At 33.7% G+C, this 16,165-nt stretch overlaps 1 protein-coding gene across 2 annotated transcripts in view; it reads right to left on the bottom strand.

Annotated features, from left to right (window-relative positions):
• Nucleotides 1–11,048: 11,048 nt before the first annotated feature.
• Nucleotides 11,049–16,165, bottom strand: part of LOC117170615 (monocarboxylate transporter 10) — a 93,983-nt gene continuing 88,866 nt past the window's right edge. For both annotated transcript variants that reach the window (XM_033357505.1, XM_033357504.1), the window contains one exon: nucleotides 11,049–14,886. In XM_033357505.1, coding sequence (XP_033213396.1) covers nucleotides 14,831–14,886 — 56 coding nt within the window. In that variant the 3' untranslated portion in view covers nucleotides 11,049–14,830. The remainder of the gene's footprint in view (nucleotides 14,887–16,165) is intronic.

The raw sequence follows: 16,165 nt of genomic DNA, 5'->3' as shown, positions 1-16,165 counted from the left end.
TTGAAAGTCAAGAAAATTTCAATTCCAAATGTGCAAAATTGAAGAAATATAAAATTTAAATCCAGAAAGAAATAAAAAACCAAAAAAGACAAATTTTCAAGAAATATTCAAACCCGAATCAAAGCCAAAAACAGGTATTTTCGATAAAACAGTTGAATTTTCAACAATATAGATAGATTTTCACTTGAAAAGAAAATGTCAATCAACTAAAACAGATCAATTTTCAACCAGACATTTGTACCTCTAATCAAAAGAATTGATTTTCCACCGTATAAAAAGAATTTTCAAACGAAAAGGATGAATGTTGACAGAATTTTCGAATTTTGAAGAAAATGATTCAGTTTTGAGCCAAGTAATACAATTTGTGACCAAAAGAAGAACCATTAACAACAAATTTCATTGTAGGCGCCGCGACTAAAAAGAATAAGTATGCACAAATATACATACACACATACATACATATACATATATATATATATATCTTCTTTTGTGTGTTTATTTTAGGCCTACATCTTTGAATTTACCATAAAAAGCGCGTTACCACCCCCCCCCCCCCCCCCCCCCGGTTCAAAATCTCGGCGTTATTTTTAGTTTGTTATAAGGTTTAGTTTAAGAATGTAATCTCAAATATTCTTGATGTTCCCAAATATTCCGTTATATCCCGAAATATTCACAAATATTGTGACATATTCCTCAATTTCCCTTTGCTGTCTACAAGCTATTAAAGATTCCAAATTATTTAAAGTGATTTTTAAAAATGTCCAGAAAATTCAAAATAGTTGATGTGTTATTATGTAATTACAAAATATGTGCAAGTGTTTAAAACGATTTTGATGAATTTCAAAATAATTCAACGGGATTTAAAAATTCTTTTAAATTAAAAAAGATTAAAGTTTATGAATGAATTTCAAAAGATTTCAAGTAATTTTAAAGAATTTTAAAAGGTCTTAGAAGAATTCGAAAGTGTACAAGAATTTTCAAGAGATTTTAAAGGCATTAAAATACTTTTTACGAGTTTAAGAGATTCTTAGTGATTTTAAGGAATTTTGTGGCATTTCAATCGATTTAATATAGTTTAAAAAGTCTGTAAAGGAATTAAAAATACGCAGTGGCTAGCCTGCCGGTGCCGGCAAAATGGTTAGTTGCCGGCGCCGGCAAGATTGCATGTTGACGGCTTTTTTTCCTTTCCTTTAAAAAAAATTTTCTTAATCGTATACTGATGTATGTTGATGCTCTGATTACAAACCTGGACATAAAAACACCTGCAAATATAATTTTCAGTGTTAAAACTTAAAAAAATTACGTTTTTTATTTACGAAGTTTATATGCATTCGAAAGGGACTCTTACGCATTTTAAAGTAAGGCCATGTAATTGAGGATATATTTTGATAGTTTATAGCTTTTGATGCGTTTAACGCAACGTTGTATGTATAAATCACACTTTATAGTCGAATTGCGGCTGAAGAATAACTATTGACGTCTCGTGGGGGCAAGGAAGGCACCCTTGTGACTGGTCAAAGAAATAATTTAAGGTCGCACCCCCATCCCTTTTCCAACGCCATGTGAGAGCGGGAAGGCATTCCTGTGACTGGTCACAGAAATAATGTTGGCCCCTAACTTTTGCCAATGTTTTGTGGCGAGGCTAGAATTCATTCCCGTTATTAGTCACAAATAATGTCTTATATATTTTATTGTACATAATTCTTGTGATTTAATCGAATAATGAATTGTTTACCTAGACCATTGGCTTTAGAAATTATTTATTTTATAATAATTCAATTTCACCATTACTGTAAGTTTTTTGTTGGTACCTATTTTTTATACATAACCTTTTTTATGGGTTTTTTCATAACACTTTTTGGAGATAGTTAGCATTCGGTGACACCCGCCCCCATTCAAAATCTCGCACCTATCCAGCAGTCCCACTCGTTTTTCATATCACTCCTAGAATATGAACAGAACCCTAAGTCATTTCGATTATCAAGTATTTCGATTTTTCTTTTTACAAACATGATTTTGATCAGTTTTGACCTTGAAAATTATATTTTCAGGTGTTTGCATGACTGTACACCGAAAAAAATATGTAACTATATTAGTTCAATAATACCTTGAACTAATACGCTTCGCATAAATTAGAACTCATTAGGTAAAAAAAGTCGAACTGGATCTCTTCATTTAATTTGTAATTTTATCGGTTTGAGTATAGAACCGACGCTATAGCAATACCGAATTACAACGATTAAGTAAGTATTGAAATGTAGCAGTTCTTCATGTACAACTCGCAACTTTCATAAGTTGAATGTCAGCTGTTCTAAAGCATAGAAACAGATACTGTTCCACTTTTGTATCGGGTACGTAACGAAATTTGAATCCCAGTTCGTCGATATAGATATACTCGCTATACTTCGCTCCGTTCGACTCTGATGGTTCGAATGACGACGAACAGCGAGGATCCAACGAATCTCTAACTTAGGACCTTCGCATGAGCATTGCGCTGCGTTGAGGCGCCGGACAATATGTGTAAGGAAAAATTAAAAAATAATTATTTAAATATCAAATCTCGCGTGCTCTCAAATTTAAAGGTTACAGATTCATTGGATCCTCGCTGTTCGTCGTCATTCGAACCAACAGAGTCGAACGGAGCGAAGCATAGCGGGTATATCTATATCGACGCACTGTGATTCACATTTCGTTACGTACCCGATACAAAAGTGGAACGGTATCTGTTTCGATGCTTTAGAACAGCTGATATTCAACTTATGAATGATGCGGGTTTTACATGAGGAACTGATCCATTTCAATACTTACTTAATCGATGTAATTCGGTATTGCTATAGCGTCGGTTCTATACTCAAACCGATAAAATTACAAATGAAATGAAGAGATCCAGTTCGACTTTTTTACCTATTGAGTTCTAATTTATGCAAAGCATATTAGTTCAAGGTATTATTGAACTAATATAGTTACGTATTTTGCTCTTCGCGAAAATCAGCCGGCAACTGACAATGTTGCCGGCGCCGGAAATGTAAACTCCACCTGAAAAATATTACAAAGCATTTTAAGTAATTTTCAAACGATTTTAAAGAGTTTAAGGATCTTCATTTAATTTAAAAATATTTTTATGTATTCAAGGGGATTTTAAGTTTATAATCGAATTTCAAAAGATTTCGAATTATTTAAAAGAGTTCAAGATATCTTTTAAGAATTTAAGGGATTTAAAGTAATTTTGATAAAATTTTTAATGAATTTCGGTAGAATTTAAATGAGTTTTAAGATTTTAACTAATTTTAAAATATAAATAATGTTCTTGAATTCTTTCAAGTCCGTTAAATCATTTGAAATCTTCGGAAATTTGTGAAAATGCTTTAAAATCTATTAAATTCCTGAAAATATGTATTGAATTTTTTTTAATCTTTTAATATACCTTGAAATATTTTTGGATTTAGTTTAAATTTTGTTTAAGCACGTAAAATATACAATCATAATATGTAATATTTATAAAATCTGAAATCTTAATACATATATTATTTTAGGCGTAACAATATTTTTTACAGAATGGGTGACAAAGATTTGCAGACGGTCATGCACAACTGTAGGTTATACGAGTATATACAGGTTTCGAACCCCCGCGGCGAATAAAAACTTTCATAGCGTGCGATTATAAATATTGTAGTGATTTTGTAATAGTAAATAATTGTTTGCTTAAACATGTGAACAAATATTAGAGTATAATAGTAATAATATAATAATACTAAAGATTAATTTTTTGTGGCTTAAAATCGGTTATAATTTTATAGAACTTTTCTCTATAGTTTCGGGACTAGTTCAACGCAATGTTAATCAAACACGATTTTAACTTTTATTAAACTACCCAGCGTAATCTCTACTATAGGAATACTTCTACTATAAAATTTAATGGATATTTTTTTCCGTGTGCAAAATAACTTGAAACATTATGCAAATGTCACTAAGTCTTCTTCTTGCTCTACTTTTGTTAATTTTTCGGCAAATAATTTTATTCTGTACAGGAAGGTACAGTGTGGAGCGTTAAATTAGAAACAAAAACTAAGCCTCTTTTTTGACGACCCAAATGGAAGATTTTGAAATTTGTGCTCATAAGAGCGCTAAAGTAGGGGCAAAATCGTAAGGGAATATCCTCTACTTTACAACCTTAACCCCTACCAATATTAGCGTGAAGAGTGTCAAGGTAGGGCCTATATTTTGACTCGGGTAGACCCCACAAACCGCCAAAGTGAAGAGCAGATGGTGAATGAATTACCAATTAATCCCCCTGTTTTCCAAAGAATTCTGCACCATTTTCCAGTCAATTTCAGCTTCTTGTAGCATCGAGTCAAGTTCGGCATCAGCACCGTGGAATGTGGTGACATTGTCACTCCGCATCTCACGAAGGACCCCTTAACGACCAGCCAAGCGTCATAGAGTGGCAAGAAATGAGTAAGTGGTAAGATCTCCGACTACCTCGAAATGAATCGCCTTTGAACTCAAGCAGATGAAGAGCGCAATGTATCCTTTACTGATACAGTAGTCGCGTCCATTAGCCCGTTTTACTGCGAATGTTCTGGCATAGTCCACTCCAGTTTTTTCGAAAGGAAGACTGACTGTGATTTTTTCAGCAGGAAGACCCCATCAGTTCATCGGATTGGTGAAGTCTTACTTGTGCGCACGGAATTCAGTCACAATTATGCGTTTTTACAGAAAAGCGGCCACGAATAATCCATGCTCGGCGAACAGCATACGAATATGTTAGCTGGAATCCACCGTGTAAATCTGTTTAGGTTGCTCAATAATAAGTACCGCCGGAAAACTATCGCTATGTAAGATAACTGAGTGTCATTGATCATAAAGCAACGGAGAGTTTTGCTAGTCGTCCACCGACTCTCAAAATTTCCGGTTGAATCGATGAATGGATGCAATCGAACGAGTATGTTTTGTTTCTGAAGTATCTTTTTCTGATGAAGGGTGCTGAATTCGTCTTCAAAGCTGCATCCTTGAGCGCAGAAAACGGAAGCTAAAAATGCGCGATGGATTTCTTCGGGAATGAGATGCTGATCCATGAGTTCAGAACGCTCTATACCAGACTTGAGAAGAAATGTAAAGCGCAGACAACGAGCAATCACGCTTGGCCAGCATCAGTTCAGGAAGCTTCATCAAGACAATGGAATGCTGGTCAAAAACCTTCACTCTGTGAAAGCCACTTGGGGCCATTCCACCAGAGACTCTGATGAACTGAGGCTCGATGATACACTCCTCGAGTAGAAATATCAGCTGGATTTTCCTTGGAGGGATATATGGCCAAAAGGCGTTGTAGAGAGTTTGCTAGATTTTCAAACCTAGATTCGCGACATAGTTCGGCCAATGGGAAGGATCATCTGTTTGAATCCAACTGAGAACATTTTGTGAGTCCGGCCAAGCGTAAATGTACTCATGTGAGAGCTCCTACTCCTAGCGTACATAATTAATCAATCTTACCACAAGCAAGGCATAGCAACGTTACAGTTTAGGGATACTATTGGTTTTAACGGGTGCGACGCGAGTCTTAGTCGTGATAAGGTGGGCATTGCAGGTTCCATGTGAGGAATGCACACAAACGTAAACCACAGTAGCAAAAGTATTTTTGCTGGCAACTCCAAAACCGTGAATTTCTATTCAATCTTCAGAATGATAGCCTATCCAACGCGGGCAATGTAGCGTAGTGATCTCAAATAGATTCATCTGGAATGTCTTCCATCTTTGAAACAAATCCTTGGGAAGTGTAGTATGACAACCAAGCGAGAACCTTCCGCTTAGTTATCGGGGGCTCACTGTCGATTACTGGTGCTTTGAATCGAAATTCGTTAAGCACAGGATCCCAGGCGACTCCCAAAGCATTAACTGGGCCATCGGTCTGGAACTATAGACAACTTTTCGCAGTCGATCGCACTCAGGAATTCCATTTAACAGAGTGGAGTAGTTGGAAGCCTACTTCTTCAGATGCATTCCTCCAGACTTCAACAGCTGGATTAGTTGATCGCGAATTTTTATAGCAGAAACTTCATCACTCGCGCCTGATAGTATGTCATCAGCATAAATATTTTTTCGAAACAACTCCGAAGCAACAGAATAGCTGTTCGCTTCGTCTGTTGCTAGTTGTTGAAGAGTTCGAATTGCCAGAAATGGGGAGCATGACACTCCGTAGGTCAGAGTCCGAAGTTGATAGTGCCTATCCTCGTTAGCTCCTGGCTTTCTTCAAACAATGTGTTGAATATCGACATCTCTGTCATCAACTCTGATCTGGTGATACGTCATTTCAATATCAGCACAGAAAACAATTCAAGGGAACCTCCATCATATCAAGGCAGCAGTCTGCAGTTTGTCAAACGGCATGTTGTGGGATGTCGTTAGTTAGCTTGGAACTATTAAAAGCTTCTGTAGGAGAAATGAGACGCATGTGCATCTGCCTTTCATAATCAGATATAAAACACGCATATTCATCCTTTAGCAAGGTGTCCTTCTCCAATCATTGACATACGGAGATGAGGATGCGTTTAGCACCTTGCGGAGATCCTCCTAAGGTGTGAATAAAAAATGGTCGAAGGGGAAGACGCGAATTGCGGAAAAGGTCGAGATTATATCGTCCTCGTCCAGCTGATTTTCCCAGTCTCTGCGAGTAATGACTTCCATTGTTCTGGTATACACGAATGTAAATATAGGGTCCCAAATCTCAATCGGGCATCCAATGAGGGGGCTCAAATATTTTCTCCACCGCGAGATGGTGTCTAAAAGAGTCTGCAATTCTTCCACATTTTCTACCTTCAAGGTTTTGATATTAGTCATGGTCTGTAGATGGTCTTGGAGGAGGAGCCGCTTATTGTCGTAGCAACTTAAGAGAAGTTTCCAGGCCGTTCCATGGTACGTCTCTGTTGTCAGTAGAGTGCCTAAGGTGCCTTTGGCTGCACCTTGAACCACTCCCGTCAGGTACTACAACTTCTGTACTGGAGATAGTATTGTATCATCACGTACCATGGAACGAACAGGTCCCGAAAGGTCGTAGAGGCGATTGAGCGTTTCGACGTAAACAGCATGGGTGGAATCGAACAGATTCTCGGTGAAATATATCTCACCATCAATGGCATGTTTGCTTACAAGTTCAAGATGATTGGATCAAAGTATCTGAAAATAATCGTTTAATAACTGAATTTGGCTGCGTAAGAATTCAGAAGTGATTTTTCTGGTTAGCGGCAAACACAGTGTTCTTTATATTTGGAATTTAAGCTACCAATGAAATACAAAAAGGATAATCTGTCATGGTAAATAAGATAGCAATGCCTGGGAGTGTCTCGAGGCTTTTGCACTGTTGCAAACAATCTACTATCCATATATCTTTTATGCTTGAGACCCCGTCTCGAAGTGTTTGCAATGTTGCAAACAATCAGAAGGTCTGCAAGTAGGTTTGTCATACCTGAGAGTATGTCTCGAAGCGCTCGAAATGCTGCGAACAATGCATCAGCAGTACGGTTGACATGCTTGAGACCTTGTCTCGAGCTATTTGCAAGATTGAGAACGATCGCACAGTCAGTAAATTTGTCATGTCTGAGACACTGTTTTCAGACGTTTGCAATCTTGCAAACAATTTATCAGCAGTATGGTTAACATGCCTGAGAGTTTGTCTCGAGACGTTTGCAATGTTAAGAATAATCACACAGTCAGTAAGTACGTTCGTCATGCCTACGAGCCTGTCTCGAGGCTTTCGCAACACTGCAAACAAGCCATTAGCAGTATGGTTTTTATGCCGGAGAGCCTGTCTCGAGATGTTTTCAATGTTGAGAACAAGCACATAGTCAAAAAGCACGTTTTTCTTGCCTGAGATCATCCTCCTTGGCTCACCCACTATCCGGCTCGAGGGATCAAAATATTTCTTATTAATCGCGGACTGGTGTCGGGCAACGAAGGAATCGTATGCGAGCAGGGTGAAGTCTACCACATATAGTACTAGAGAAGTTAACAGTGTCACTAATAAGGTCCAAATACCTGTTCACTGTCATCCCAATAATGTGTCTCCGAGTCAATGCAGCAAGCACTTTGCACCAAAAAAAGGGTTTGGTTATTTGGAAAAATTAGAACAGATGTAGCCTCTGAAAGCTACGACCACGATCGTTCACCGAACGATTGATCCCGATGCAACCGGAAGTAATACGTCATCCGACTCGTCACTTCCCACAACACCGGAAAATGATCAAGTCGGGAAGTCACTTATCAAAAAAACGAAAGAGAAAGAAACACAGATTTGAAAAATGAAATAGCTAAAATATCTGAATGGTCTCAAAAGTTACACTTGACTTCTAATTGTTTTCAATTATCGTAAAAGCTATACTCACCTCAACTTTGGTTGTAAAACTGACCAACCTCGACCCAAGCGCCAAACCTGTTCAGTCAAACCCCTCAGACCACTACCTGAGTCCCCTCTCCATCAAAGAGATAGCTTCCGAAATTTAAAAACAGATAGAAATCTTCATATTCTAATGCTAATTGCACCTCTACATCACTCACTGGATACACATTGTATGGATCAGGAGCGTGATATATTCCTTTTTAATTGAAAATTTGCTGGATTGATCTAGCATATATTTGTTTACTTCGGGATACGTTAAAAGTAAATCTTGCTTCAAATATTCTCTTGACACCAGGGTCAGCAGTCGGATCTTTTCTTGTGCATTTGTACAGTTTTTCAAAGCTTTTTGAAAATTACATGCCCATTCTTTGCAAAGAGAACATTTTTCTTATGACAATGATTCCTATTCTACTCGTATATCTATCCTATGATTCCTATCCTATCCATAGTCTATTCCGCAAATGCATCTATCAGCTGTTTTCTTTTTTTGCGAACATAGTTTCCTCTTGGATGTCTCTTTGATACTTGATGGATTTCGACGAGGCGAAGCATTCAATGTACTAACTGAAATTTCATTATTCATGTCCTCAATCTGAAAAATGGGTTAAAATTCTTCGTATTCATACTTTAACTGTTCATTTTCACATACATTTGCAGCATCCAACATTGATTCATTGTCATCAGAAATTGCATGATTTGAAGAAAAGCAAAACTTACCAATAATTCGGGAGTAACAATTTTTCAAACACTGTCGGTTAAAATTATTCTTCTTTCTGGGAAAAAGTTCCTAATAAAACAGACAACTCGTTAAGATGTACAAATGGGTCATTCGAATTCTCCCGGTAAGAAGCTTTGAATTAAAAGGTATTACAAATTTTGAATCCCTAAGAATGCCGTTTCTGTCCTTCGTTTTTTAGTTCTCTTCAGGCGGCGAAAATAATAATGTTTCATTCCCATTTAAAGCCGGTCGGAGCTGCCTGACGCAATCTCCAATAAATTAAAAACACAATTTTCATTTGAAGCGTTAAAACGCGCTTCAAAAGCATAAAAATTTCAAAATCTAATAGGATTGTATACAAGAATACATCTTTTTATCGTAAAATGTGCGCTTTTTTCAAATAATATCAATTACAAAAATATAAAATAATGATAAAAAATTCAAAAAATTATTTTTCAGTAGAACCTTATGTGTGTAAATTATTCTTGACATCGTAAACTGGCCGATGCTATGTTTTAAAATGCTTTTTACTTCATTATTATTCGAAAAACAGTAAATAAAAGTAGCAACATTTTTTAAATTCACAGAGATTAAAATGTTCGTATTTCTTGGTTGCTCTGTAGTATTCAGAAAAATATTTTCGGCACTCGGTACAGAAAGGGATTTAATTTAAGCGATAACTTCTGCTGCTGTGAAGATTTAAAATGGGATGACAAAAACGGGATCCAGAATTATAGCTTGACATTTGTTGAAGTGACGCCGTATTGTGTACATCTATCTTTGTGTGTGGTTTCGATTTTTCACCAAAAAATGTCATCAACTTTGCACAATGCCATCGTTATCTGTGAGCATTTGGCTAAAAACGAAACTAATACCATTCAACAACCACCGAATTCACCTGATTTGGCTCCCTGCGACTTTTCCTATTCGCTCGACTCAAGAAACCGCTCCGCAGAACGCGTTACGGCACCCGAGATGAGGTCATGAAAAAATCGAAGATGGCTCTGGTGGCTATACTGCAAACCGATTATAAAATACGTTTCGAGGATTGGATCAAGCGCTGGCGTAAGTGCGTTGCAGTCGAATGGGAGTAATTTGAAGGGGACAATATCGATTATGATGAATAAACTTATATTTTTGAGTTTAAAAATAAAGTCCCAAAACTTTTTGGTCAAGGTAGTATTTCTTACGTTACCACTGGATGGATGCAATTTTTCAATATTTTTTAATGCAAGCTTTTTTACCGGGCTGTGTAACACATTCTTGTGAATAGAACTTTTCATTTAAGGAAAACACCAGGACGCATGTCAGGCAAATTTCGAATGTTTCGAGCAATGTTCTCAAGAGGGAAAAAGACAAAGATATGGGAGGTCTTTCTCGCACTAACGAAACGAAAGTAAAAACAGCCCGAAGCATTTGAAGGTGTTCATGAAGTCATGATTGCTTCCGCTCTTAAATGAAAAGGTATTTAGTTTCGGAATCAGGACATTTATTTCGCTTACTAGAATACATTGATTTTAAGAATTGGCCATTTTATCTTAACAAAGGAAATACAACTAAAAAAACTATATCAAACACAGAAATTATTGAACACGATTTTTTTTAATCTAGATATTGCCAAAGATGAAATGATACTAAATAATATATGCTATCTTTCCAGGCTTTAGTTTGTTCTGGTAGTGCATTCAATTGTTTTTATATCGACAACATTTGTAATCAACTTGAGTTGAGTTTTTTCCAACAATTTTTTAAGCACAATTTTTAATATATAATATATATACAATAATAAAAACAACTTCAACTTCAGTTCTATGAAAACTCCTTGGCTCTCTTACTTTTCCCTGACATTGCCTGACCAGTTTTAAATTTCCTCAGTTTCTAGCTTTCCAATTATAAGATATTTTAAGGGTTTCTGTTGATTTAGTAAATAAATCTAACGTATTTTATATTTTTATATTTTGTATTTCCATTCTACTAAAAATGCAATCAGCTGAGACACATACAAAAATATTTCCAGGAAGTTACTTGACACTTTCTGATGCTTACACTTAAGAAAGAAGTTATTATAGACAATGTCGAGCTTCACTCTAGTCAAAACGAATATTTCATAGCAGCAAGCTTACATTAGACGCGAATACTGGAATATCAAAAATATCTTTTATCATCCTTATTATGTATTTCTATCAGAATAGCAATGTTAAGTTTCTATCTTTTCTTTGCAGCTTACTTTCTCAAATTATAAATTCATTCGGAATAAACGTTTTGACTAGAAAGTTTTTCAAATATAATTCTATTCTCCAAGTCGAGCGCAAAATATTTAATCAAAATCTTTTCTAATTAATGTGTACGTTGAGCACACACACACACACACATATTTCGCTTTTGCTGGAACTAGGTCTTGTCTAATTACACCAATAATTTTATATTTCTTTAACAACATTTTATCGTGAATCAGAAAAACATTAAACAATGTACAATATAATAACACTGATTTTTATCATTTCTATTCAGTAACATACTAAAATATTCGCTCATACATAATTTTTGACATTTATATCATTTAAACAATTCGCATATTGTCTGATAAAATTCTTTCATAATTATATAATGTTTAGGAAAATGTAATGAACCATGCAATTAAATTGGCGGGCAGGATTGACTTTGAGTTCTTGAAATAAATTGACTGAAGTGTTCAATCTTCATTAAGCTAATACATCAATGTTAAGGCAGTTGAAAAGGCTCTAATATTTCGTCAATGACTAAACAAATACAATTGACTTTGACAATACGAATATCTGGTATATGGACACATAATTATTTTTCGTAAAATAAATAGGCGATTAAATTATATCAAATTATTTCGATAATCATGATTATAGGTTGAATGTATAAACTGTTCTCAAACAAAAATGATTGTTATACACGTATGAAATTCTTTATAGAGCAAACGCAATAACTTTTATTTCCAATATGAGGAAAAATTCGCAGCTTTTATTAGGCCATAATATACCAAATCTCCGAATTCAAAATAAATATCATAATTAACATTAGAGACCTGATCAAACCCATTTTATAGATAAAATTATTTCTCTAAGAATTATAAAGAGATGCAAAAAAATATTTCAATTCGGGATATGTCGAATATTTTTCACAAGTTTGGCTAGTCGTCCCAAATATTCGGAATGACTAATCCATCCCCTTTTCCAACTCCCCTAATTTTTCAAGACGACACGACACAGCCAATAATTAAATCAGAAAACTGGTTCCGTAGTAAAAATCTAACTACTCTTTTTATTTTTAAGCATACTAAAAAAGTGGAAGATTAAGAATTTAACTTAAATATAACCTACATTTTTCACATAGAAAATATTTCAAGCCTCACACTGAAATTCTGGAAGTTTAGAAGATGGCACAGAAAATGATTTAAAATACTATACAATTGACAGTGCTCCTCAAGCATCGATAGGGTTAATGAAAATGGATCCAAAAACTGTTTGGATACGTTTTTATGTGACTATTCGTAGATCCTAAAACCACTTACCATGAAATCTTTGCTGTTTTTTTCTCGACATATCTCTAAATTACGTTTCACGATACTTTACTGCCAGTATTTTATAATATAATTTGTAAGGTGCCCAATAAAAAGTTGAATTTTGCGAAAACTACCCCCTAAAATTTTCCTGAAAATAAGAATTGATATGAATAAGAATATATATGAATAAAAAGGAAAAATTGTGCCAAAATCGACATTAATTAACTAGTTTACATCATACATTTTGAAGGAAAATGTGGATTTTTTGGAGAATTTCGAAATTCAATATTTATTTTTTCCCCAGTATAAATATTTATAATTTAGTCGTTATTCGTATTCTAAGTCCGATAATATCTTCAATAATATTTTTTGTTTTGCCTCATAGAATTTGGGACCTATTCCTCAATAAATAACAAATACTTTCCAAAGTGAAAGACTTTTTCATTCTTAAATTTCTTTTCAAACATCGAAAACTAAACATACATTTTCAAACTTATAAAGGCCTAGCAGAACCTTTACACAATTATTTAAAAAATATGGCAGTATTTTTCACCAAAAGGAAGGAATGTAGGGGATAGCGTTTGCAAAATTAAAAAATTCAACTTTTTATTATGCATCCTACAAACTATATCGAGAAAAAAATAACTAATTTTTTTACGGTAAGTACTTTATTGAAAACTATTAATAGTTACTCAAAATCCTATCCAAACAGTTTCTGGCTCCATTTTAATTGAACCTATCAATGCTTGAGGAGTAGCGTGAGTTATAAATGAATTATATTTTGAGCAATGTTACAATTAATCAAAACAACTCTAAATCTATTCTAAAAGGTATTTTCTCCTTAGTTAAAAGGAAAATGAGAGAGTATTAAAAATTATGCATTGATAGGACAAGAAATTGTTAAAATAAACATTAATATACCCACAAAAATTGATTTGATTGTAAAACATTATTTTTGATGTAGAATATGTTAGACGCAACTACCTTTCTTTAGGATCCTTCTAATGTAATGACACATCTTTAATGGCATTTTTACATGATATATTTAATCAAAACATTTTGAAATAAATATTCATTATTGATCATATTCTTGTATCAGTCAAAATTAATAAATCAATAAAATTACATTTCAAACATTTATCGTCATTATTGCGAAGATTAAAAAAGTATTAAATCACATTTACTTGAATTAATTATCTTGAACTTAAAACTTCTGATAAAAGATAAAGCCACGTGACGGAAAAGATGAAAGTAACAATAACATGGTGATAAGTCACTAATTGCAATAACGCCATTTTCGGTTAATCTAATTAATCATATTTTTATCTACTGAAACATTTTAATTTGGTGACTCATTAGCACAATCTCTTTTTTTTAAACAAAATCAAAATACCATCGAATTTAAAATTTTTAATTTATTGATATGTAATTAATTATTTTTAGATGAAATTTGATATGCAATTTCTCTTTATTTACTTAATCAGTAAACTAAAAATGGATTTCTTTTTCTAAACCGAGATTTAATATTTATATTCTTGAAAACATCCAAACATTTACGATATTTGAGGCTACAATTAGCAAATGCGTAATGTGAAAAAGGTGACTTAAGTACTCGTCAAAGTTTTATTTCTCGTCAGATGGTTTATAAATTATATGTATAAAATATATTATGGATAAAATTTTTACACGAAATACAGCTCTAAAAAAGCCCTTCAAATTAAATTAAGGTGATTCTTTTTAATAAAAAAATATAATTTCTTTCATTCTAAAAGGGGGAACTCTGCACAGCAAACGCTCCTATAAATATTATCCCTGTATTGTTTTGGTTTTATAGTGATGTAAATAAATTTGTTTACAGCTTGAATCTAAAAAAATGGAAATAATAGTCGCTAGCCTTTAAAGTCTCAGGTAAAACATATTTGAGAATAATTTAATGCAGTCTATATCTTTTTTCTAGTAAGGAAAAACAGTAAAAAGGTGGGAATGTCGAAAGATGCGGACGAATGGATATTACAAATCTTCCGCTTTTCTCGCAGTCTCATTAATTCATTATTGCATTTTTATGTTACTATTCCTTGATGATAAATCATGGCACTTGTTTTACAAAACCGTTTATTTTTTGTACTCACTGTCAAGGCACTCCATCGCGAGTAAAAGTTCACTTTTCTTAAGTAAAGAATTATTTGTTTTTCTACGCAGAGACAGGTGCAGAACCGTTGCAGTGAAAATCTTCTAGCTCTTTCTCTTCTGAAAAATATAAAAAAGATTTTTTTTAAATGCGAAATTGGGTTCATTAAAAGAAGTAAAAATGCACAGCATAAATTCCTTTACATATACGTGGAATGTGTAGTTGAGTTTTAAAAATGTATCTCAAAGAAAAAAAATTTTCACGAGTTAATGTCTCAATTAATTAACTTATCTTCTTATCAATTTAAGATAAAATAACGTATTGTTCAGCTTTATGCAAAGATGGAATTAGCTGTGGGTTGCAAAGAGAGGGAAGGGTCGTAAGTTTCCTCTTTCCTCACAGTTCAAGACATTTCGTGCGAGCAACAACTTCGCAACATCCCCTGCTAATTAATACTGTACATTCATATTTTGTATATTTAAGAATTTTTAATGTTTACCAATCAAAAGTTTGTGTTTAACGGTGAATTTCGCGGCGAATTTGATCAAAAAAATTACAAAAAATACTTTTAAGATGCTTATGATACTTATTCGGATGTGTGGCTGGAATAATATTTGAACACAACTTTGAGTTTTAAAAAATATGTCCATTATTTAAACTTTCTAAACTTCAAGTTATCCCTTTGAACTTATTGTGCGAAAGTTAGATTAAGTGTCTAATTATTTCATTTTTTTTATTTTCTGTATTAATAGTGCAACGATAATGTTTGTGGAAGACTTTTGAGCTAAATGTATGTTAGTGTCAAATTCAAATGTGCTAGTAATGAAGAAGTGAACAGTTATTTTTTTTAAATCCATTTAGGACAATGTGAAAAGGCTGTCATCCGATCGGGATAGCTTATAATTTCTTTAACAAAAAGTTTAGATATCCACATTAGCTTTCCCAGAGGTGTGAAAAGTTTAAAAATTTGTTATAAACTATTTAAAGAACTACTTTTTCGGATTTGGCTAGTGGAACATATATTCAAATTAAAATTTTAATATTTTCATAACATTTCTTTAGTTTTGAAGGAACAAATGGAAAATAAAAAATAAATAAAAATTCCCATAATTTATAATATTGCATAAATTGCACATTTCTTATAGAAAATTAAACAACATATTTTATTACTGTATTTATTACTGTTCAGATTCAGAATTTTTTTATTTCCGGAATCTTAAATTTCGGTAATATTATAAACTTTTGAAAATATTCCAGTGTCGAGGATTTTCCTTTTCGGTAATTTTTTATATCGGGAATTTTTTACCAGGTGTATACATATGAAACCGGTATTTTTTCAAGAAAAAAACACATTTATTTCAAGAGAATGATAACAAATATTTTATTCAAAGTATGCGC

The sequence above is a fragment of the Belonocnema kinseyi genome, chromosome 4 (genome assembly GCF_010883055.1).
Source record: "Belonocnema kinseyi isolate 2016_QV_RU_SX_M_011 chromosome 4, B_treatae_v1, whole genome shotgun sequence".
NCBI classification, from domain to species: domain Eukaryota; kingdom Metazoa; phylum Arthropoda; class Insecta; order Hymenoptera; family Cynipidae; genus Belonocnema; species Belonocnema kinseyi.
This window is presented reverse-complemented; position numbering and strand designations above follow the sequence as displayed.